The sequence below is a fragment of the Cololabis saira genome, chromosome 20, assembly GCF_033807715.1.
Source record: "Cololabis saira isolate AMF1-May2022 chromosome 20, fColSai1.1, whole genome shotgun sequence".
Lineage (NCBI taxonomy): Eukaryota > Metazoa > Chordata > Actinopteri > Beloniformes > Belonidae > Cololabis > Cololabis saira.
The window spans coordinates 3161080-3186820 of record NC_084606.1 but is presented as its reverse complement, the minus strand read 5'-3'; the positions used below and the strand labels follow the sequence as shown (position 1 = coordinate 3186820).

Below are 25741 nucleotides of genomic sequence, written 5' to 3'. Positions count from 1 at the left end.
TTCTTCACAAATCTATTCAAGTAAAAGTAAAAAGTATAGTGAAAAAAAATACCAGAACACACACAGCTGGTGATCTTTAAACACAGTCTTCACTTTTATACCTCAATAAACCATTTTTCTTAATATTTCTTCTTAAATTGTTTTATATTTGCACATTCTTTTAACTCCAAATTCAAACCATTCCACAGTTTAATTCCACAAACTGATACACAAAAACATCTTTTTGTTGTACGCACGAATAAAGATTTGAAGTTTAGGTTTCCCCTTAACCCTTGTGCCCTTAACCCCTTGTGGAAGGAAGAAAAGAATGAAGGAAGGGAGAAAAGAAGGAAGGACGGGAGGAAAGAAGGAAGGAAGGGAAAAAAGAAGGAAGGAAGGAAGGGAGAAAAGAAGGAAGGAATGGAGAAAAGAAGGAAGGAAAGAAGGAAGGAAGGAAGGAAGGAATGGAGAAAAGAAGGAAGGAAAGAAGGAAGGAAGGAAGGAAAGGAGGAAGGAAGGGAGAAAAGGAGGAAGGAAGGGAGAAAAGAAGGAAGGAAGGGAGGAAAGAAGGAAATAAGGGAGAAAAGAAGGGAGGAAGGAAGGAAGGAAGGAAGGAAGGAAGGAAGGAAGGAAGGAAGGAAGGAAGGAAGGAAGGAAGAAAAGAAGGATCAAAGGTAGGAAGGAAAGAAGGAAGGAAGGAAGGAAGGAAGGAAGGAAGGAAGGAAGGAAGGAAGGAAGGAAGGAAGGAAGGAAGGAAGGAAGGAAGGAAGGAAGGAAGGAAGGAAGGAAGAAAAGAAGGATCAAAGGTAGGAAGGAAAGAAGGAAGGAAGGAAGGAAGGAAGGAAGGAAGGAAGGAAGGAAGGAAAGGAGGAAGGAAGGGAGAAAAGAAGGAAGGAAGGAAGGAAGGAAGGAAGGAAGGAAGGAAGGAAGGAAGGAAGGAAGGAAGGAGAGAGAGAGAGAGAGTAGGAGGAAAGAAGGAACAGGAGAATTAGGTCATTTTGACCCAAAGACAGTACAAGGGTTAAAGTCTTTATGGCTCAGCAGAAGTTTTGTTTCGTGTTTTACAACTCATGTCAGCACATTACTTTGTTCAAGGAACCACCAACGTTAACGATTAGTAATAAAAACAAAAACAGCCCAGTTTGAATCAAATAATCAGATTGTTGCTCTGCGATGAGTATTACAGCTCGTGAGCTCTTCCTGGGTTTATTCGTAGGGCGGATGCTTTGTGGTTTCTGTCACGTCACTCTCACTTCCCCTACATTTTTGTTTCTCTTTGTGTCTCCCACACTATAAACACTGAAAATAAGCAGTAAAAATAATCAGGGGGGATGGTGGATTTTATCATATGGGGACAGATAATTTGTGCTGATTACAAATAATATAATATATTACAAATAATAGCAGTGACCAAAACACCTGCAGAAATACTGCAGGAATGACATAGCAGCAGTTAAATGCAGCCTTCTGTAAGCTTTAAATATCCACTGGGCTTACATCAAATACATCAAAACACAACAATAAAAAACACTTTTCTGAACTTATCAATATGACTCTGTCCTTCACAGGATAAGTAACATGGATCACTGCAAAAACTCACAATCTTAACAAGAATATGTGTCTTATTTCTAGTTAAAATGTCTCATTTTAGTAAAAAAAATCTCATTACACTTAAAATAAGACTCATCACTGGAAAAAACAACAATTTTCACCTGTTTCAAGTAGATTTTCACTTGAAATAAGTAGAAAAATCTGCCAGTGGAACAATATTTTATTGCTTGTAATAAGAAGATAAATCAGATTTTCCTACTTATTTCAAGTGAAAATTTACTTGAAACAGGTGAAAATTGTCAAATAAGTTATTTTTCTGGTGATGACTCTAAATGTTGAAATAGCAGTAAAACCACATTCATTGATGAAATGACATAAGGGATGGAAAGGAGGGATGTCAGTTTTACAGGGGGGATGATTTGGACCGTTTTTATTTCAGGGGGGGATGATTTGGACCGTTTTTATTTCAGGGGGGGATGCCGTCCTCCCTCATTCCCCCTCAACTCCAGTACTGCAAATAAGTGATGTGAGTTTAAACCCAGAACATCAGCAGCAGCAGTAACCGTAACAAAAGAAAAAAAAAAAATCCTTTACTTCCTCCCCACGTTCTTCTTTGTCTTGTCGTCTCTTCGTCACCTTCTTCCTCCACCCACCTGCTGCTCAGTTTCTTTTCTCTGTCTGATTCCGGCGCTTCGTCTCCAGCATTTCCCCCACTCGTGACATCGTAGCAAAGATCTGAGACGACCTCAAAGTCCGAGATGAAGGACAAAAACTGGACCTGAAAGAGGAGGAGAGGAAGGGAAGAGGAGAGAGACGCCAGACATGATCCAGTCCAGTGAGTACCTGCAGACTGAACTAGTTTTATCTGGATCCCCATTAGCTGCAGCAAAACTGCATCTAATCTTCCTGGGGTCCGACACATAATACACAGTACATGACAGAAATTAAAAGCAAACCTAAAGAGGTAGTAAAGAAAAAGAAAAATAGAAAAGAAAAAAGTAAAAAAAAGGAAATTCTACTACAAAATGTACTCTAGATTTCTGACAAATAAGACCAGTGCTCCTTTTGACACTCACATTAAGGTTACAGTCATTCCGTTAAACATTTAGATATAATGCATTACAATACACAATCATACATTCTTAAATAGAACCAACCAATTCAAACAATGTATAGTCATCGACAAAGTGTTTAAGTTATGATCACTTATCCTAACTTGAACCAATGACCATTTTTAGTAAACCAATAACTATTTAATAATAATGTAATACGTTTTATATGTATTTATTTAAGAGATGTTTCTTAACTAATAATTTGAATTATTTTATGCTAGTAGTTCCATTCATACGTAGCTCTGTTACGTCACCGTTCTCTGACTATAGTATCTTTGTTTTTGGCAGCGTCTCGTGCTATAGCTGTGATTTTCTGAACTGTAACATCGTTTTCTGTATAGAACCTGCAGGGTTTTGGATATGGATACATTTCTTATAAATAGTAATAACAAACAAAGTAATCTTTCCCTTACCTTAACCAGCTGAACTAGACTAGTGATGGTGGAGAACGTGAGCTCTGGCGGCCGGTGGGACGATGAAAACGAGAGCAAAGAAACAAGAAGACGGCTTGATGCCGGTAGTCGTTTCACCGCACGAGAAAGCAAAACAAAGACTTCAACTGAGCCACTTTCCTCTGCTGCACATTTACTGTGGCAAAAAACTGGAACTGAAGGAGAGACACAACCGGAGGACGATCTACAACATATTTTTATAAACGGTCAGCGGTGTAATATTCAGTATGTGAAGCATGTTATTCTTTGAGTATAAAGAAAAATAGGCCAATGACATCTGGCATAAATCGAAACTTACCTGAACCTGAACCTTATGTGACTTTATCCCTGGATAGATCAAAAAGATCATTATGTGCTCAATTACGAACTGGGATTCTCCCTCTAGCTAGAAGAAGGTATAACTCTGTTCCTGAAGAGGAAAGATCATGTAGTGTTTGTGATTTAAATGTTGTTGAGGATGGACTTAATTGTTTGTTTTATTGTCCATTATATGATGAAGGCAGGCAGCCTTTATTTCAGAAAATGCAAGATTTGAAACCTGAGCTGTTTTGGACTGAGGATGATTGTCACGGAGTGGTTGGGATGAGGACCCAGATGCAGGAGAGCGAGTGGCAGGAGGTCCAAAAAACAGAGTTTAAATTGCAGAAACCAAAAAACCAAAAACAACGACTTGGCGTGGGGCTTGGACGACTTGGCGGGGAACCTGGACGACTTGGTGGGGAACTTGGACGGCTTGGCGGGGAACTTGGACGACTTGGACGGGAACTTGGACGACTTGGCGGGGAACTTGGACGACTTGGACGGGAACTTGGACGACTTGGCGTGGGGCTTGGATGACTTGGCGGGGAACTTGGACGACTTGGACGGGAACTTGGACGACTTGGCGGGGAACCTGGACGACTTGGCAGGGAACTTTGACTTGGCAGGGAACACAGGATACGAGGAGCAGGCTGCGGGGGAACCCGGGTCGGTGGTGCTGGTTGCGGGGGAACCGGGTCGGTGGTGCTGGTTGCGGGGGAACCCGGTCCGCGTGCTGGCTGCGGGGGGTCCGGGACCATCACCGGAGCAGGGGCTGATGTGTCCGGGACCACCGCCGGAACAGCGGCTAGCTGGGGCTGGTGCCGACGCTGTCGTCGGCGTCGCTCCAGAGCCTGAATGCTCCTGGGCCACCCCGAGCCAGGCATGTTCCCCGGAAGGGAGATTCCTCCTCCTCCGGGTGCCACCAACCAGGAATAGAGAGTTCTGCCTCCCGGTACACGATGTCCCAGAAGGCGAAACCCTCTCTCGCTGGGTCCATACTGGTGGTTCCGTTCTGTCAGGTCTGGTGTGGTGAGGACCCAGATGCATGAGAACGAGAGGCAGGAGTTACAAAAAACAGGGTTTATTTTGTAGAAACCAAAAAACCAAAGCGCTGCTTAGCAGGATCAAAAAACACAGAAACAGGGATCGAAAAAACTATGGGAAAACATGGAGGGAGCAAACAGTACGGAACCACAATGAGCAAGGGAAAGACAAGACCAGATATACACAAGGGGGTAACGAGACACAGGTGTGAACAATCAGGGCAGATGGAAGACAGGCGGGGCAAAACAGAAACACAAACTGCGGGAAATGTCACACACTAACATGTGTCTTGTAAGCCCTAATAGGCTGGGCTACGGTGGCCGAGACCCGCCATTGCTGAAAATAAAAGTAACGTTGCAAACAGAAATAAACGCTGCTGCAAATAAAATAAACGCTGCAAACAAAAAGAAACGCCACTGCAAATAAAAGAAACGCTGCAAATATAAAGAAACGCCGCTGCAAATAAAAAAAAAAAAAAAAAAAATTCGCAAATAAAAAAGCCACAACAGAAGTGAATTACCGGGACTATTTTTGCTGATGTCACCGGCGTTATTGGCCTAACAGATTAAAAATTACACATAGCGACTTTGAAAACTAACCTTTTCACTTATTTTCTCGTTCGTTGTTCTTCTTATTCCTCGCTCTTCTTATTTCTTCCTTTTCACTTACGTCCTCTTCGTTTTCTTCTTCTCCTCTCACGTAAAAAACACCGGTGCATCAGCAAAAATAGTCCCCGGTAATTCACTTACGTTGTGGCTTTTTTAACTGCGTCGTTTTTTTTTTATTTACAGCGGCGTTTCTTTATATTTGCAGCGTTTCTTTTATTTGCAGCAGCGTTTGTTTTTATTTGCAAAGCGTTTATTTTATTTGCAGCTGCGTTTGTTTTTATTTGCAGCGTTTCTTTAATTTTCAGCAATGGCGGGTCTCGGCCACCGTACTGGGCACCTTAGAGGTGTATGACACATTAATAAATAACAATTCATTCAATTCAATTCAATTTAGCAGAAGAAGTGGAAATACTGACTTAGGGAAACACCTGTTTGCAAAGTGACACGTCTGAGCTGCAGAGAAACGGTTAGAGCAGCTGAGGTTTCAGTTCTGTTTCTCACACTGACGTAAAGGTCCGTGTGAAGCTCTCACATCTGAGCAGCCAAAGATTATACTCAAGTAAAAGTACTGTTACTTCAGAATAATATGACTCAAGTAGAAGTAAAAAGTAGTCATCCAAATAATTACTTGCATAAAAGTAAATAAGTACTTGGTGAAAAAACTACTCAAGTACTGAGTAACTGTTGAGTAACATCTGATTTATTTTTTTAACACAACCATTCAAACAGACAAAAGTACAAAATAATCATCTTCAGGCAAATTAAATCAATAAAATAAATTAAAATTGATAAAAAAAATAGCTTAAATTAAACTAATCTTCAAGTAAATTCAAGTACTTTAATAAATAATAAAATAAATAAAATAATAACAGAATAAATAAATAAATTAAGCACAAGTAGCACAAAATTTCAAGCCTTTGCACTTTTCTTTTTTAACCAGGCAGAACTAGAACAAACATGAACTCATAGAAACTCTGTGTGTGTTTGAGTCTGTGTAAATGTGATAAAACATGCAAAAACAAAAATATTTCCCAAAGAATCACCCAGTGATGTCATGAGATTGACCCGTACGTGGATAAAGTGATAAAAGAAAAGTAACAGCTCAACGTAGCCTAATGTAGTGGAGTAAGAGGAACAGTTTCTTCTTCACAAATCTACTCAAGTAAAAGTAGAAAGTATAGTGATTCAAAACTACTCCTAAAAAGAACAAAATCTACCAAAACTTACTCAAGTAAATGTAACGGAGTAAATGTAACTCGTTACTACCCAACTCTCACATCTGAGAGACACGTTCTCCACCCCGGCTAATGTTTCAAGCGTGAAAGTGTTTGCTGATTATCGCAGTTAAGGGCGATGGAAATGTCATTTTGTGACCAATTTTGAAGACCCAGACTTTTCACAGCAAGCACGCCGTCTCTGAAGTGGTCACGTTTCCTGGTGTAATATGGTCCAGTTTCCTGGTGTAATATGGTCCAGTTTCCTGGTGTAATATGGTCCAGTTTCCTGGTGTAATGTGGTCCAGTTTCCTGGTGTAATATGGTCCAGTTTCCTGGTCCAGTTTCCTGGTGTAATATGGTCCAGTTTCCTGGTCCAGTTTCCTGGTGTAATGTGGTCCAGTTTCCTGGTGTAATATGGTCCAGTTTCCTGGTGTAATATGGTCCAGTTTCCTGGTGTAATATGGTCCAGTTTCCTGGTGTAATATGGTCCAGTTTCCTGGTCCAGTTTCCTGGTGTAATATGGTCCAGTTTCCTGGTGTAATATGGTCCAGTTTCCTGGTGTAATATGGTCCAGTTTCCTGGTGTAATATGGTCCAGTTTCCTGGTGTAATATGGTCCAGTTTCCTGGTGTAATATGGTCCAGTTTCCTGGTCCAGTTTCCTGCTGTAATATGGTCCAGTTTCCTGGTCCAGTTTCCTGGTGTAATGTGGTCCAGTTTCCTGGTGTAATATGGTCCAGTTTCCTGGTGTAATATGGTCCAGTTTCCTGGTGTAATATGGTCCAGTTTCCTGGTCCAGTTTCCTGGTGTAATGTGGTCCAGTTTCCTGGTGTAATATGGTCCAGTTTCCTGGTGTAATGTGGTCCAGTTTCCTGGTGTAATACGGTCCAGTTTCCTGGTGTAATATGGTCCAGTTTCCTGGTGTAATATGGTCCAGTTTCCTGGTGTAATATGGTCCAGTTTCCTGGTGTAATGTGGACCAGTTTCCTGGTGTAATGTGGTCCAGTTTCCTGGTGTAATATGGTCCAGTTTCCTGGTGTAATATGGTCCAGTTTCCTGGTGTAATACGGTCCAGTTTCCTGGTGTAATATGGTCCAGTTTCCTGGTGTTATACGGTCCAGTTTCCTGGTGTAATGTGGTCCAGTTTCCTGGTGTAATATGGTCCAGTTTCCTGGTGTAATATGGTCCAGTTTCCTGGTGTAATATGGTCCAGTTTCCTGGTGTAATATGGTCCAGTTTCCTGGTGTTATACGGTCCAGTTTCCTGGTGTAATGTGGTCCAGTTTCCTGGTGTAATGTGGTCCAGTTTCCTGGTGTAATGTGGTCCAGTTTCCTGGTGTAATATGGTCCACTTTCCTGGTGTAATATGGTCCAGTTTCCTGGTGTAATATGGTCCAGTTTCCTGGTGTAATATGGTCCAGTTTCCTGGTGTTATACGGTCCAGTTTCCTGGTGTAATGTGGTCCAGTTTCCTGGTGTAATGTGGTCCAGTTTCCTGGTGTAATGTGGTCCAGTTTCCTGGTGTAATATGGTCCAGTTTCCTGGTGTAATGTGGTCCAGTTTCCTGGTGTAATATGGTCCAGTTTCCTGGTGTAATGTGGTCCAGTTTCCTGGTGTAATGTGGTCCAGTTTCCTGGTGTAATGTGGTCCAGTTTCCTGGTGTAACATGGTCCAGTTTCCTGGTCGAATGTGGTCCAGTTTCCTGGTGTAATATGGTCCAGTTTCCTGGTGTAATATGGTCCAGTTTCCTGGTGTAATATGGTCCAGTTTCCTGGTGTAATGTGGTCCAGTTTCCTGGTGTAATATGGTCCAGTTTCCTGGTGTAATGTGGTCCAGTTTCCTGGTGTAATATGGTCCAGTTTTCTGGTGTAATATGGTCCAGTTTCCTGGTGTAATGTGGTCCAGTTTCCTGGTGTAATATGGTCCAGTTTCCTGGTGTAATATGGTCCAGTTTCCTGGTGTAATGTGGTCCAGTTTCCTGGTGTAATATGGTCCATTTTCCTGGTGTAATATGGTCCAGTTTCCTGGTGTAATGTGGTCCAGTTTCCTGGTGTAATGTGGTCCAGTTTCCTGGTGTAATGTGGTCCAGTTTCCTGGTGTAATACGGTCCAGTTTCCTGGTGTAATATGGTCCAGTTTCCTGGTGTAATATGGTCCAGTTTCCTGGTGTAATATGGTCCAGTTTCCTGGTGTAATGTGGACCAGTTTCCTGGTGTAATGTGGTCCAGTTTCCTGGTGTAATATGGTCCAGTTTCCTGGTGTAATATGGTCCAGTTTCCTGGTGTAATATGGTCCAGTTTCCTGGTGTAATATGGTCCAGTTTCCTGGTGTAATACGGTCCAGTTTCCTGGTGTAATATGGTCCAGTTTCCTGGTGTTATACGGTCCAGTTTCCTGGTGTAATGTGGTCCAGTTTCCTGGTGTAATATGGTCCAGTTTCCTGGTGTAATATGGTCCAGTTTCCTGGTGTAATATGGTCCAGTTTCCTGGTGTAATATGGTCCAGTTTCCTGGTGTTATACGGTCCAGTTTCCTGGTGTAATGTGGTCCAGTTTCCTGGTGTAATGTGGTCCAGTTTCCTGGTGTAATGTGGTCCAGTTTCCTGGTGTAATATGGTCCACTTTCCTGGTGTAATATGGTCCAGTTTCCTGGTGTAATATGGTCCAGTTTCCTGGTGTAATATGGTCCAGTTTCCTGGTGTTATACGGTCCAGTTTCCTGGTGTAATGTGGTCCAGTTTCCTGGTGTAATGTGGTCCAGTTTCCTGGTGTAATGTGGTCCAGTTTCCTGGTGTAATATGGTCCAGTTTCCTGGTGTAATGTGGTCCAGTTTCCTGGTGTAATATGGTCCAGTTTCCTGGTGTAATGTGGTCCAGTTTCCTGGTGTAATGTGGTCCAGTTTCCTGGTGTAATGTGGTCCAGTTTCCTGGTGTAACATGGTCCAGTTTCCTGGTCGAATGTGGTCCAGTTTCCTGGTGTAATATGGTCCAGTTTCCTGGTGTAATATGGTCCAGTTTCCTGGTGTAATATGGTCCAGTTTCCTGGTGTAATGTGGTCCAGTTTCCTGGTGTAATATGGTCCAGTTTCCTGGTGTAATGTGGTCCAGTTTCCTGGTGTAATATGGTCCAGTTTTCTGGTGTAATATGGTCCAGTTTCCTGGTGTAATGTGGTCCAGTTTCCTGGTGTAATATGGTCCAGTTTCCTGGTGTAATATGGTCCAGTTTCCTGGTGTAATGTGGTCCAGTTTCCTGGTGTAATATGGTCCAGTTTCCTGGTGTAATATGGTCCAGTTTCCTGGTGTAATGTGGTCCAGTTTCCTGGTGTAATGTGGTCCAGTTTCCTGGTGTAATATGGTCCAGTTTCCTGGTGTAATATGGTCCAGTTTCCTGGTGTAATGTGGTCCAGTTTCCTGGTTTAATATGGTCCAGTTTCCTGGTGTAATGTGGTCCAGTTTCCTGGTGTAATATGGTCCAGTTTCCTGGTGTAATATGGTCCAGTTTCCTGGTGTAATATGGTCCAGTTTCCTGGTGTAATATGGTCCAGTTTCCTGGTGTAATGTGGTCCAGTTTCCTGGTGTAATGTGGTCCAGTTTCCTGGTGTAATACGGTCCAGTTTCCTGGTGTAATACGGTCCAGTTTCCTGGTGTAATATGGTCCAGTTTCCTGGTGTAATATGGTCCAGTTTCCTGGTGTAATGTGGACCAGTTTCCTGGTGTAATGTGGTCCAGTTTCCTGGTGTAATATGGTCCAGTTTCCTGGTGTAATATGGTCCAGTTTCCTGGTGTAATATGGTCCAGTTTCCTGGTGTAATATGGTCCAGTTTCCTGGTGTAATACGGTCCAGTTTCCTGGTGTAATATGGTCCAGTTTCCTGGTGTTATACGGTCCAGTTTGCTGGTGTAATGTGGTCCAGTTTCCTGGTGTAATATGGTCCAGTTTCCTGGTGTAATATGGTCCAGTTTCCTGGTGTAATATGGTCCAGTTTCCTGGTGTAATATGGTCCAGTTTCCTGGTGTAATATGGTCCAGTTTCCTGGTGTAATGTGGTCCAGTTTCCTGGTGTAATATGGTCCAGTTTCCTGGTGTTATACGGTCCAGTTTCCTGGTGTAATGTGGTCCAGTTTCCTGGTGTAATGTGGTCCAGTTTCCTGGTGTAATATGGTCCAGTTTCCTGGTGTAATATGGTCCAGTTTCCTGGTGTAATATGGTCCAGTTTCCTGGTGTTATACGGTCCAGTTTCCTGGTGTAATGTGGTCCAGTTTCCTGGTGTAATGTGGTCCAGTTTCCTGGTGTAATGTGGTCCAGTTTCCTGGTGTAATATGGTCCAGTTTCCTGGTGTAATGTGGTCCAGTTTCCTGGTGTAATATGGTCCAGTTTCCTGGTGTAATGTGGTCCAGTTTCCTGGTGTAATGTGGTCCAGTTTCCTGGTGTAATGTGGTCCAGTTTCCTGGTGTAACATGGTCCAGTTTCCTGGTCGAATGTGGTCCAGTTTCCTGGTGTAATATGGTCCAGTTTCCTGGTGTAATATGGTCCAGTTTCCTGGTGTAATATGGTCCAGTTTCCTGGTGTAATGTGGTCCAGTTTCCTGGTGTAATATGGTCCAGTTTCCTGGTGTAATGTGGTCCAGTTTCCTGGTGTAATATGGTCCAGTTTTCTGGTGTAATATGGTCCAGTTTCCTGGTGTAATGTGGTCCAGTTTCCTGGTGTAATATGGTCCAGTTTCCTGGTGTAATATGGTCCAGTTTCCTGGTGTAATGTGGTCCAGTTTCCTGGTGTAATATGGTCCAGTTTCCTGGTGTAATATGGTCCAGTTTCCTGGTGTAATGTGGTCCAGTTTCCTGGTGTAATGTGGTCCAGTTTCCTGGTGTAATATGGTCCAGTTTCCTGGTGTAATATGGTCCAGTTTCCTGGTGTAATGTGGTCCAGTTTCCTGGTTTAATATGGTCCAGTTTCCTGGTGTAATGTGGTCCAGTTTCCTGGTGTAATATGGTCCAGTTTCCTGGTGTAATATGGTCCAGTTTCCTGGTGTAATATGGTCCAGTTTCCTGGTGTAATATGGTCCAGTTTCCTGGTGTAATGTGGTCCAGTTTCCTGGTGTAATGTGGTCCAGTTTCCTGGTGTAATACGGTCCAGTTTCCTGGTGTAATACGGTCCAGTTTCCTGGTGTAATATGGTCCAGTTTCCTGGTGTAATATGGTCCAGTTTCCTGGTGTAATGTGGACCAGTTTCCTGGTGTAATGTGGTCCAGTTTCCTGGTGTAATATGGTCCAGTTTCCTGGTGTAATATGGTCCAGTTTCCTGGTGTAATATGGTCCAGTTTCCTGGTGTAATATGGTCCAGTTTCCTGGTGTAATACGGTCCAGTTTCCTGGTGTAATATGGTCCAGTTTCCTGGTGTTATACGGTCCAGTTTCCTGGTGTAATGTGGTCCAGTTTCCTGGTGTAATATGGTCCAGTTTCCTGGTGTAATATGGTCCAGTTTCCTGGTGTAATATGGTCCAGTTTCCTGGTGTAATATGGTCCAGTTTCCTGGTGTTATACGGTCCAGTTTCCTGGTGTAATGTGGTCCAGTTTCCTGGTGTAATGTGGTCCAGTTTCCTGGTGTAATGTGGTCCAGTTTCCTGGTGTAATATGGTCCACTTTCCTGGTGTAATATGGTCCAGTTTCCTGGTGTAATATGGTCCAGTTTCCTGGTGTAATATGGTCCAGTTTCCTGGTGTTATACGGTCCAGTTTCCTGGTGTAATGTGGTCCAGTTTCCTGGTGTAATGTGGTCCAGTTTCCTGGTGTAATATGGTCCAGTTTCCTGGTGTAATGTGGTCCAGTTTCCTGGTGTAATATGGTCCAGTTTCCTGGTGTAATGTGGTCCAGTTTCCTGGTGTAATGTGGTCCAGTTTCCTGGTGTAATGTGGTCCAGTTTCCTGGTGTAACATGGTCCAGTTTCCTGGTCGAATGTGGTCCAGTTTCCTGGTGTAATATGGTCCAGTTTCCTGGTGTAATATGGTCCAGTTTCCTGGTGTAATATGGTCCAGTTTCCTGGTGTAATGTGGTCCAGTTTCCTGGTGTAATATGGTCCAGTTTCCTGGTGTAATGTGGTCCAGTTTCCTGGTGTAATATGGTCCAGTTTTCTGGTGTAATATGGTCCAGTTTCCTGGTGTAATGTGGTCCAGTTTCCTGGTGTAATATGGTCCAGTTTCCTGGTGTAATATGGTCCAGTTTCCTGGTGTAATGTGGTCCAGTTTCCTGGTGTAATATGGTCCAGTTTCCTGGTGTAATATGGTCCAGTTTCCTGGTGTAATGTGGTCCAGTTTCCTGGTGTAATGTGGTCCAGTTTCCTGGTGTAATATGGTCCAGTTTCCTGGTGTAATATGGTCCAGTTTCCTGGTGTAATGTGGTCCAGTTTCCTGGTTTAATATGGTCCAGTTTCCTGGTGTAATGTGGTCCAGTTTCCTGGTGTAATATGGTCCAGTTTCCTGGTGTAATATGGTCCAGTTTCCTGGTGTAATATGGTCCAGTTTCCTGGTGTAATATGGTCCAGTTTCCTGGTGTAATATGGTCCAGTTTCCTGGTGTAATGTGGTCCAGTTTCCTGGTTTAATATGGTCCAGTTTCCTGGTGTAATATGGTCCAGTTTCCTGGTGTAATATGGTCCAGTTTCCTGGTGTAATATGGTCCAGTTTCCTGGTGTAATATGGTCCAGTTTCCTGGTGTAATATGGTCCAGTTTCCTGGTGTAATATGGTCCAGTTTCCTGGTGTTATACGGCCCAGTTTCCTGGTGTAATGTGGTCCAGTTTCCTGGTGTAATGTGGTCCAGTTTCCTGGTGTAATGTGGTCCAGTTTCCTGGTGTAATATGGTCCAGTTTCCTGGTGTAATGTGGTCCAGTTTCCTGGTGTAATATGGTCCAGTTTCCTGGTGTAATGTGGTCCAGTTTCCTGGTGTAATGTGGTCCAGTTTCCTGGTGTAATGTGGTCCAGTTTCCTGGTGTAACATGGTCCAGTTTCCTGGTGTAATGTGGTCCAGTTTCCTGGTGTAATATGGTCCAGTTTCCTGGTGTAATGTGGTCCAGTTTCCTGGTGTAACATGGTCCAGTTTCCTGGTGTAATGTGGTCCAGTTTCCTGGTGGTGTAATATGGTCCAGTTTTCTGGTGTAATATGGTCCAGTTTCCTGGTGTAATGTGGTCCAGTTTCCTGGTGTAATATGGTCCAGTTTCCTGGTGTAATATGGTCCAGTTTCCTGGTGTAATGTGGTCCAGTTTCCTGGTGTAATATGGTCCAGTTTCCTGGTGTAATATGGTCCAGTTTCCTGGTGTAATATGGTCCAGTTTCCTGGTGTTATACGGTCCAGTTTCCTGGTGTAATGTGGTCCAGTTTCCTGGTGTAATGTGGTCCAGTTTCCTGGTGTAATGTGGTCCAGTTTCCTGGTGTAATATGGTCCAGTTTCCTGGTGTAATGTGGTCCAGTTTCCTGGTGTAATATGGTCCAGTTTCCTGGTGTAATGTGGTCCAGTTTCCTGGTGTAATGTGGTCCAGTTTCCTGGTGTAATGTGGTCCAGTTTCCTGGTGTAACATGGTCCAGTTTCCTGGTGTAATGTGGTCCAGTTTCCTGGTGTAATATGGTCCAGTTTCCTGGTGTAATGTGGTCCAGTTTCCTGGTGTAATATGGTCCAGTTTCCTGGTGTAATGTGGTCCAGTTTCCTGGTGGTGTAATATGGTCCAGTTTTCTGGTGTAATATGGTCCAGTTTCCTGGTGTAATGTGGTCCAGTTTCCTGGTGTAATATGGTCCAGTTTCCTGGTGTAATATGGTCCAGTTTCCTGGTGTAATGTGGTCCAGTTTCCTGGTGTAATATGGTCCAGTTTCCTGGTGTAATATGGTCCAGTTTCCTGGTGTAATGTGGTCCAGTTTCCTGGTGTAATGTGGTCCAGTTTCCTGGTGTAATGTGGTCCAGTTTCCTGGTGTAATGTGGTCCAGTTTCCTGGTGTAAAGTGGTCCAGTTTCCTGGTGTAATGTGGTCCAGGTTCCTGGTGTAATGTGGTCCAGTTTCCTGGTGTAATGTGTTCCATGTCTTGTTTAGACAGAATCCCCTTAATTCTAGCAATGTTTTTCAGGTGGTAATAGGCAGATTTAGTGATAAACTTTAGATGGCTGTTGAAGTTCAGGTCTGAGTCAATAATTACACCAAGATTTCTGGCTTGATTCGTAGCTGTCAATGACATGGAGCCAAGGTGAGCGCTGATCGTTTCCCTTTCATTTTTAGGGCCAAAAATGATCACCTCTGTCTTTTCTGCATTTAGCTGGAGAAAATTCTGGCACATCCACTTATTGATTTGGTGAATACAGTTACTCAATGAGAGTAGGGGACTGTAGTCATGTGGTGACACTGAAATATAAAGCTGTGTGTCATCGGCATAAGTATGGTAGGAAATGTTGTGATGTTCCATAATCTGAGCTAGGGGTAACATATAGATGTTCAATAGAAGCGGTCCGAGAATGGACCCTTGAGGAACCCCACATGTGATCTTGGTTCTCTCAGACTCATGGTTTCCAATTGACACAAACATGGCCCTATCATGCAAATAAGATTTGAACCATTGAAGCACAGTGCCGGTAAGTGAGACCAGTGCTCCAGTTGCAGATGTCTACCAGGAGCGCCAATATACCAGCTTCATGTGAAAAGTAGAGGAATAGATGCTTGCATATTAAAACACAGTTGATTAGCCAAATGAGAAGTTTTATTTAATTAAACTCAAGCTAAGGAGACTGCTTTAATGTTCGGGGCTTCAAAATGTCACAAACAGGACGTTATGTTCCAGTTAAGGAGTTCACATGCGTGCTCCATCTCTTAATGAGACCTGGTTTTACTTCTGTAAAATCTATTTAGATTAATGTCATTTCCACAATGTACTTTCTTATCGCCTTTATCTGATTCACAGTCCATAATTTACAAAACTAGGTCATTTCCACAGCTCATATGTTACGTGAGGTACTCATGAGACATATTTTTGGAAAGCTAAGATTCTTGTGATTCCACCGATATAAACCATTTCAGGATATAATCATAGCTGCTGGTACAAATCAACACCACAAACAAACAAACAAACATTTACACAATTGACGCAACTCACCGATGAAGCCTCATAGAACTCGTCCAATCAAAAATATTCCCACAAAAATGGTCTGGTTACATTCGGAAAGGTCCAGTAGATCCAATCCAGTAAAGTAGTTAGTCCAAAATACATTATTATACCAGTAAATATCCACAAACAGCCGCTGCATCATTTGAAATTAGCCGCTCAATGTCCCAAATTTTCAATGTATTATTGGCTGTAACTCCGCTTTGCACGTCTTCACAACAGATATCTGTTAGGTTCCTAAATCAACATACATAAATTAATAACTTAGGAAAGACACAGAGACTGTTAGAAATGATTTGTCAGGCCTTCTGCGCAAAAGGGAAGCAAAGTCAGAGCTTGCAGAGCAACATGGCCCTCTCGGATGCTCTCGACAAATGCTTGCCGGCTCCCTTTTTGCATCAGGTATTTATTGAAAAACTGACAGGGCGTCTGCTATGTTAAGACAACCAATGGTAGACAGTGGATGGAAAATGGGAGGAAACAAACAGATAAACAGGACATTTCAGTTGAAGAGCAATTAATCTATGTTATGCAGAGCAAACAGACATCCTTTCTGTTGAGGGTGTTCCAACAGAATTGTCCAACTGACCATGAAACAGTTGTGGACCAGCCCAAACCCCTGAGTAGTTTAGGGAGTGGCTGTTGTAACTGGTAACATGTGATAAGCCTTGTGAACAAACACAGTCTGTTCTCTGACTTAATTTTGTTTTTCTTAAGGACAAAACTAATTCTGGTAGTTTCACAATGACGAAACGAGTTCAAAAAGGTTGATTAACCTGACAATATCTTGGTCTCAAAATGGAGTCTGTACACTATCCTTTTGATTGACAGCTCATTCGACCATAGCCTACAACAGCCAATGAGTGCCTGTATGGAAATGAAGCCCTTCTGTCATGAAAAAAATGAGCAAGTTGGAACCAATCGTGCTGATGACTTACACATTGTATAGCCAATGAAATTCTGAAAACAACGATGTGGCGCTTCAGGGGGTGGGAATAAAACCTACAACCAGGAAGTCCCTGCGTAAAGTGAAATCTCTTGCAGTGAATGAAACGTGCGTCCGTTTTGACTCTTTTATATGCAAAGTTTAGCTTAATATTTCAGTAACCTTTCTTCAGCAATATTATCATCAAATATATCAAGTAGACATATTTGAATATGACACTGAGGATAATTATCCATTAAAAACCGCTCATCTTAACAAGGAACATGCAAAAACAAGTAAAACAACTTATAAAAAACATCGACTGTGAGCTGCATTGCATTATGGGTATTGTTGTTCTTTGCTTTTTGTTGCGTTCCGTGAAGAGTTGTGGTTTTATTTTGATCGTAACGATTTGTGAATGTTTATGGGCAGCGTTAGTGCATCATTACACTCTCCTTTTGTATTTTAAGAACCAACACCAGAATTAAAGTTGGTGGATGAAAAACTGCTCCTCGTTCCGCTTTATTGTCACGTGTATTATATACTAACGGATTAAGAAGAAGATATGCACCAGGTCTGGAGATATGGACTTGGTCTAAAGATATGGATTTGGTCTAAAAATATGGACTTGGTCTAAAGATTTGGTCTAAAGATATGGACTTGGTCTGAAGATTTGGACTTGGTCTAAATATATGGACTTGGTCTAAAGATATGGACTTGGTCTAAATATATGGACTTGGTCTAAAGATATGGACTTGGTCTAAAGATATAAACTTGGTCTAAAGATATAAACTTGGTCTAAAGATATGGACTTGGTCTAAAGATATAAACTTGGTCTAAAGATATGGACTTGGTCTAAAGATATGGACTTGGTCTAAAGATATGGACTTGGTCTGAAGATTTGGACTTGGTCTAAAGATATGGACTTGGTCTAAAGATATGGACTTGGTCTAATGATATGGACTTGGTCTGAAGATTTGGACTTGGTCTAAAGATATAAACTTGGTCTAAAGATATGGACTTGGTCTAAAGATATAAACTTGGTCTAAAGATATGGACTTGGTCTAAAGATATGGACTTGGTCTAATGATATGGACTTGGTCTGAAGATTTGGACTTGGTCTAAATATGGACTTGGTCTAAAGATATGGACTTGGTCTAAAGATATGGACTTGGTCTGAAGATTTGGACTTGGTCTAAAGATATGGACTTGGTCTAAAGATATGGACTTGGTCTAATGATATGGACTTGGTCTGAAGATTTGGACTTGGTCTAAATATGGACTTGGTCTAAAGATATGGACTTGGTCTAAAGATATGGACTTGGTCTGAAGATTTGGACTTGGTCTAAAGATATGGACTTGGTCTAAAGATATAAACTTGGTCTAAAGATATAAACTTGGTCTAAAGATATGGACTTGGTCTAAAGATATAAACTTGGTCTAAAGATATAAACTTGGTCTAAAGATTTGGACTTGGTCTAAAGATATGGATTTGGTCTAAAGATATGGACTTGGTCTAAAGATATAAACTTGGTCTAAAGATATGGACTTGGTCTAAAGATATGGACTTGGTCTAAAGATATGGACTTGGTCTAATGATATGGACTTGGTCTAAAGATATGGACTTGGTCTGAAGATTTGGACTTGGTCTAAAGATATGGACTTGGTCTGAAGATTTGGACTTGGTCTAAATATGGACTTGGTCTAAAGATATGGACTTGGTCTAAAGATATGGACTTGGTCTGAAGATTTGGACTTGGTCTAAAGATATGGACTTGGTCTAAAGATATGGACTTGGTCTAAAGATATAAACTTGGTCTAAAGATATGGACTTGGTCTGAAGATTTGGACTTGGTCTAATGATATGGACTTGGTCTGAAGATTTGGACTTGGTCTAAATATGGACTTGGTCTAAAGATATGGACTTGGTCTAAAGATATGGACTTGGTCTAAATATGGACTTGGTCTAAAGATATGGACTTGGTCTAAAGATATGGACTTGGTCTAAAGATATGGACTTGGTCTGAAGATTTGGACTTGGTCTAAAGATATGGACTTGGTCTAAAGATATGGACTTGGTCTAATGATATGGACTTGGTCTGAAGATTTGGACTTGGTCTAAATATGGACTTGGTCTAAAGATATGGACTTGGTCTAAAGATATGGACTTGGTCTGAAGATTTGGACTTGGTCTAAATATGGACTTGGTCTAAAAATATGGACTTGGTCTAAAAATATAAACTTGGTCTAAAATATGGACTTGGTCTAAAGATATGGACTTGGTCTAAAAATATGGACTTGGTCTAAAAATATGGACTTGGTCTAAATATATAAACTTGGTCTAAAGATATGGACTTGGTCTAAAAACATGGACTTGGTCTAAAAATATAAACTTGGTCTAAAGATATGGACTTGGTCTAAAAACATGGACTTGGTCTAAAAATATAAACTTGGGCTAAAATATGGACTTGGTCTAAAAACATGGACTTGGCCTAAAGATATGGACTTGGTCTAAAAACATGGACTTGGCCTAAAGATATGGATTTGGTTTAAAGATATGGACTTGGTCTAAAAATATGGACTTGGCCTAAAGATATGGACTTGGTCTAAAAATATGGACTGCCACTAGGCACGAAAGAGTTCATGACCTTTGCTTCCATCACTGGTCTGTATTTTCATAAAAGTACTGATCCAGTTCTAAGAAAGAAGATGCCACAAACCGTCCTTTTGATGGCCATTTTTTCAGCAAACAAATATTCCGCTCTAACTCAAGACTGCCTTCTTTCATGTTGTTTCTTTTGTCCCAATCAAGAATTTACACACCTAACAACATGATAATACGCATCATTATACATATGATTGTTTTAACCCCCCAAATTTTCAGAGTTTCAACACATTACTTTCAGTCAGTGTGGTGCTTTTAAAAGAAAAACAAATGAAAAGACCAATAAGAGCAATAGGTCACCCTCTATGAAAGAAGGGGTTTCCGAAACCTTTATTTATATATCAATTATGTACAGTACTGGAGTTGAGGGGGGATGAGGGGGGATGGCATCCCCCCCTGAAATAAAAACTATCCAAATCATCCCCCCTGTAAAACTGCCATCCCTCCTTTCCATCCCTGATGTCATTTAATCAATGAATGTGGTTTTACTGCTATTTCAACATTTAGAGTCATCACCAGAAAAATAACACCAGAAAAATAACTTATTTGACAATTTTCACCTGTTTCAAGTAAATTTTCACTTGAAATAAGTAGAAAAATCTGCCAGTGGGACAAGATTTATCTTCTCATTACAAGCAAAAAAATCTTGTTCCACTGGCAGATTTTTCTACTTATTTCAAGTGAAAATCTACTTGAAACAGGTGAAAATTGTTGTTTTTTCCAGTGATGAGTCTTGTTTTAAGTGCAATGAGATTTTTTTTACTAAAATGAGACATTTTAACTAGAAATAAGACAAATATTCTTGTTAAGATTGTGAGTTTTTGCAGTGATCCATTTTACTTATCCTGTGAAGGACAGAGTCATATTGATAAGTTCAGAAAAGTGTTTTTTATTGTTGTGTTTTGATGTATTTGATGTAAGCCCAGTGGATATTTAAAGCTTACAGAAGGCTGCATTTAACTGCTGCTATGTCATTCCTGCAGTATTTCTGCAGGTGTTTTGGTCACTGCTATTATTTGTAATATATTATATTATTTGTAATCAGCACAAATTATCTGTCCCCATGTGATAAAATCCACCTTCCCCCCTGATTCTTTTTACAACTCGAGTACTGATTATGTAGTTATATCTCGACAACAATGTCATTATTTTAAAAGGTTTCATTTTGACAAACAGCCGATCAGCTGAAACATCGTAGAAATGTGTTCATGGGATGTTGGTTTCACCACAAACCACCTGAAAAGTCCGTGTCATGGTTCTTCTGGGTCAGGCCTGGTTGGACAGGAAATGTTCGGAGGCCTGCTCTTGTCGCGGCCATCTTACATCGCGTGACAGGCATTGGATTTGTCTCAAACTTGCACAGAAAGTAAAAAGGTACGTGTCTCAGCGAGCACACGGCCTAGGTAGCCGCGGTGGCCGCGCTCACACGGACTCGTTGATTCGCCCACAGAAACGTACAGATGAGCTGCGAAAGACAGACGCAGAGCTTGTTCTGCAGAAAAGGAAACCGTACTTCCTGACAAAGACCTCCTACTTAAAACCACAGCCACACAGAGACAAAACAGTTAAACTTCTGGGGGCACAATAAGGTGCCATCACCGACCGAGGTGCACGGACTGTTGCATCACATGCTTTGTTGCTCGCGCAGTATGTTTAAATGGAAGAGAAGGAAGGAAGGAAGGGAGAAAAGAAAGAAGGAAGGGAGAAAAGAAAGAAGGAAGGGAGAAAAGAAAGAAGGAAAGAAGGAAGGTAGGTAGGAAGGAAGGAAGGAAGGAAGGAGGAATGGAGAAAAGAAGGAAGGAAGGAAGGAAGGAAGGAAGGAAGGAAGGAAGGAAGGAAGGAAGGAAGGAAGGGAGAAAAGAAGGAAGGAAGGAAGGAAGGTAGGTAGGAAGGAAGGAAGGAAGGAAGGAGGAATGGAGAAAAGAAGGAAGGAAGGAAGGAAGGAAGGAAGGAAGGAAGGAAGGAAGGAAGGAAGGAAGGAAGGGAGAAAAGAAGGAAGGAAGGAAGGAAGGTAGGTAGGAAGGAAGGAAGGAAGGAAGGAGGAATGGAGAAAAGAAGGAAGGAAGGAAGGAAGGAAGGAAGGAAGGAAGGGAGAAAAGAAGGAAGGAAGGAAGGAAGGTAGGTAGGAAGGAAGGAAGGAAGGAAGGAGGAATGGAGAAAAGAAGGAAGGAAGGAAGGAAGGAAGGAAGGAAGGAAGGGAGAAAAGAAGGAAGGAAGGAAGGAAGGTAGGTAGGAAGGAAGGAAGGAAGGAAGGAAGGAGGAATGGAGAAAAGGAGGAAGGAAGGAAGGAAGGAAGGAAGGGGGAGAAAAGAAGGAAGGAAGGAAGGAAGGAAGGAAGGAAGGAAGGAAGGAAGGGAGAAAAGAAAGAAGGAATGGAGAAAAGAAGGAAAGAAAGAAGGAAGGAAGGAAGGGAGAAAAGAAGGAAAGAAGGAAGGAAGGAAGGAAGGGAGAAAAGAAGGAAAGAAGGAAGGAAGGAAGGGAGAAAAGAAGGAAGGAAAGAAGGAAGGAAGGAAGGAAGGAAGGAAGGAAGGAAGGAAGGAAGGAAGGAAGGAAGGAAGGAAGGAAGGGAGAAAAGAAGGAAGGAAGGAAGGGAGAAAAGAAGGAAGGAATGGAGAAAAGAAGGAAATAAGGAAGGAAGGAAGGAAGGAAGGAAGGAAGGAAGGAAGGAAGGAAGGAAGGAAGGAAGGAAGGGAGAAAAGAAGGAAGGAAGGAAGGAAGGTAGGTAGGAAGGAAGGAAGGAAGGAGGAATGGAGAAAAGAAGGAAGGAAGGAAGGAAGGAAGGAAGGGAGAAAAGAAGGAAAGAAAGAAGGAAGGAAGGAAGGAAGGAAGGGAGAAAAGAAGGAAAGAAGGAAGGAAGGAAGGAAGGAAGGGAGAAAAGAAGGAAGGAAAGAAGGAAGGAAGGAAGGAAGGAAGGAAGGAAGGAAGGAAGGAAGGAAGGAAGGAAGGGAGAAAAGAAGGAAGGAAGGAAGGAAGGGAGAAAAGAAGGAAGGAATGGAGAAAAGAACGAAATAAGGAAGGACGGAAGGAAGGAAGGAAGGAAGGAAGGAAGGAAGGAAGGGAGAAAAGAAGGAAGGAAAGAAGGAAGGAAGGAAGGAAGGAAGGAAGGAAGGAAGGAAGGAAGGAAGGAAGGAAGGAAGGAAGGAAGGAAGGAAGGAAGGAAGGAAGGAAGGAAGGGGGAAAAGAAAGAAGGAAGGGAGAAAAGAAGGAAGGAAGGACACACAGAGACAAAACAGTTAAACTTCTGGGGGCACAATAAGGTGCCATCACCGACCGAGGTGCACGGACTGTTGCATCACATGCTTTGTTGCTCGCGCAGTATGTTTAAATGGGACAAACAGAGGGGTATTTTTAACCTGCCACAAGGTTGTCACATTAACAGTTTTTTCCTTAGTTTTAACTCTGCATCAAGCAATAACCAGGACAAACCTGATGCACGATACAATATGCGCGTTGTAGCAGATGCTGTTTTATAGGTAAGGCAAGTTTATTTATACAGCACAATTCAACACAAGGTAATTCAAAATGCTTTATATCAACATTAAAAGTGGCAAGACACAATTAGACAGTAAATAACAAATAAAATGAAATAAAATGCACAAGTTGTTAAAAGGTAAGGGCAGTAGAATACAGGTTCATCTCATTCTTACAATGGCAAGAATTACGTTTCTATACGGTCAAAACGTAAAAAGACCGGGTCAAATACAGTATTACAAAAGTAATCTGTAACAATTTGTACGGTGAATTATACCAATTTGACAATTCTACGTCCCAATGCCTGCATTCACAAAATAATTCTGAGAGTATTAGGGCCAAACTAAGACAAAAAAAAGGAAATTACGAGAATAAAGTCATAATAATATGAGAATAAAGTCGTAAAATTACGAGAATAAAGTCATAATATTACAAGAATAAAGTCGTAATATTTTGAGAATAAAGTCATAATATTAAATATATTATAAATATATAAATATAACTTCACAAAATGCTCAATATTCCTCATTCTAACACAGGATGCTCTTCCTGTTAGAGTTCTCATAAATTATATTCTCATAATATTACGACTTTATTCTCATAAATTACGACTTTATTGTCGTAATATTATGACTTTATTCTCGTAATATTACATCTTTATTCTCATAATTTTACCACTTACGACTTTATTCTCATAATATTACAACTTTATTCAATTACGACTTTATTCTCGCAAGATTATGACTTTATTCTCGTAATTTTACGACTTTATTCTCATTATATTATGACTTTATTCTCGTAATTTTACGTAAAAAAATCTTCCTCCTCAAATATTATTTTTATTTTTCTCCTTTCTGGCCCTAATACTTGCTATTACGCAGGATGAATGCGTCATGCATCCCACCTTGCCACAACGTTTAACAATACACGCTTTGCACACGATCAGTTGCACATTCACGAAATGAAAGTTTTTCCGGAAAGTCTTTCCGGCTCATGTAAGTAAATGCATCACCAGATGGAGCCTTGATGCATACGTATGTGCAGTCTTTGGCACCGATGACACCCGGCATGTTTGCAAATGCGCTGAATTCCTGCATCACTTCTACCTGCCATTGTGCACCACCACCACCCCCCCGTTGACCCAAAGTACTGCCAGTAGGCACGGAAGAGTTCATGACCTTTGCTTCCATCACTGGTCTGTATTTCCATAAAAGTACTGATCCAGTTCTAAGAAAGTAGATGCCACAAACCGTCCTTTTGATGGCCATTTTGCAGCAAACAGATATTCCACTGTAACTCAAGACTGCGTTCATTCATGTTGTTTCTTTTGTCCCAATCAAGAATTTACACACCTAACAACATGATAATATGCATCATTATACATATATGATTGTTTTAACCCCTCAAATTTTCCTTTTTAAGAGTTTCAACACATTACTTTCAGTCAGTGTGGTGCTTTTAAAAGAAAAACAAATGAAAAGACCAATAAGAGCAGGAGGTCACCCTCTATGAAAGAAGGGGTTCCAAAAACTTTATTTATATATCAATTATGTACAGTACTGGAGTTGAGGGGGATGAGGGGGGATGGCATCCCCCCTGAAATAAAAACAGTCAAAATCAGCCCCCCTGTAAAACTGCCATCCCTCCTTTCCATCCCTGATGTCATTTAATCAATGAATGTGGTTTTACTGCTATTTCAACATTTAGAGTCATCATCAGAAAAATAACACCAGAAAAATAACTTATTTGACAATTTTCACCTGTTTCAAGTACATTTTCACTTGAAATAAGTAGAAAAATCTGCCAGTGGGACAAGATTTATCTTCTTATTACAAGCCAAAAAATCTTGTTAATTTGACGACTTTATTCTCGCAACATTATGACTTTATTCTCGTAATTTTACGACTTTATTCTCATTATATTATGACTTTATTCTCGTAATTTTACGTCTTTATTCTCATAATATTACAACTTTATTCAATTACGACTTTATTCTCGCAACATTATGACTTTATTCTCGTAATTTTACGACTTTATTCTCATTATATTATGACTTTATTCTCGCAATTTCCAATTTCTTTTTGTCTTAGTTTGGGCCTAATACTCCGTGGTACAGAGGAGCACAGTCCTAGGTGGAGGGAAAATACTGCTCATGGCAGCAGATGTTATGTTTTTATTTGTTGCAGTGTTTGTTTTTCTGGACTAAACTATTTTTTTATCCTTTTTCTCCTACAGATCGCTCCATCCTCTCTATGTTCTGCTGCTGCCGCTCAGCTCAGAAGAGGTAAAAGTAAAAAAAACAAGAGGCACTCTTTACATTTCCTGGATTTATTTTGATGTAGAAAAAACACCATGAGTTGACTAGGTCAATGGATCCAGACCCAATCAATACTTTTGGTTTTATTATTTCTAGTTTGCTGGTTTTTGTGTCGTCAGTGTTTTACCTTCATGCAGGATCAGTTCAGTAAAGAGCAGCCAAAAACTGTACTCAAGTAAAAGTACTGTTACTTCAGAATAATATGAATCAAGCAGAAGTAAAAAGTAGTCATCCAAATAATTACTTGAGTAAAAGTAAAAAAGTACTTGGTGAAAAAACTACTCAAGTACTGAGTAACTGTTGAGTAACGTCTGATTTATTTTTTTTAACACAACCGTTCAAACAGACAAAAGTACAAAATAATCATCTTCAGGTAAATTAAATCAATAAAATAATAACATTAATTTAAATTAATTTAAAAAATAGCTTAAATTAAAATAATCTTAAAGTAAATTCAAGTACTTAAAATAATAACAGAATAAAAAATAAATGAAGCACAAGTAGCACAAAATTTCAAGCCTTTGTACTTTTCTTTTTTAACCAGCAGAACTAGAACAAACATGAACGAGAAAAGAAGGAAAGAAGGGAAAAAAGAAGGAAGGAAGGGAGAAAAGAAGGAAGGAATGCAGAAAAGAAGGAAAGAAGGGAGAAAAGAAGGAAGGAAGGAAGGAAGGAAGGAAGGAAGGAAGGAAGGAAGGAAGGAAGGAAGGAAGGAAGGAAGGAAGGAAGGAAGGAAGGAAGGAAGGAAGGAAGGAAGGAAGGGAGAAAAGAAGGAAAGCATGCAGAAAAGAAGGAAAGAAGGGAGAAAAGAAGGAAGGAAGGGAGAAAATAAGGAAGGAAGGAAAGGAGAAAAGAAAGAAGGAAGGAAGGAAGGAATGAAGGAAGGGAGAAAAGAAAGAAGGAAGGGAGAAAAGAAGGAAGGAAGGAAGGGAGAAAAGAAGGAAGGAAGGAAGGAAGGAAGGAAGGAAGGAAGGAAGGAAG

General features: G+C 41.0%; 1 protein-coding gene across 2 annotated transcripts in view; it reads left to right on the top strand.

The window, feature by feature from the left end:
* The first annotated feature begins 2215 nt into the window (after positions 1–2215).
* Positions 2216–25741, top strand: part of txk (TXK tyrosine kinase) — a 49571-nt gene continuing 26045 nt past the window's right edge. For both annotated transcript variants that reach the window (XM_061709509.1, XM_061709508.1), the window contains exons 1-2: positions 2216–2365; positions 24679–24727. In XM_061709509.1, the coding sequence (XP_061565493.1) occupies positions 2353–2365; positions 24679–24727 (62 nt within the window). In that variant the 5' untranslated portion in view covers positions 2216–2352. The remainder of the gene's footprint in view (positions 2366–24678; positions 24728–25741) is intronic.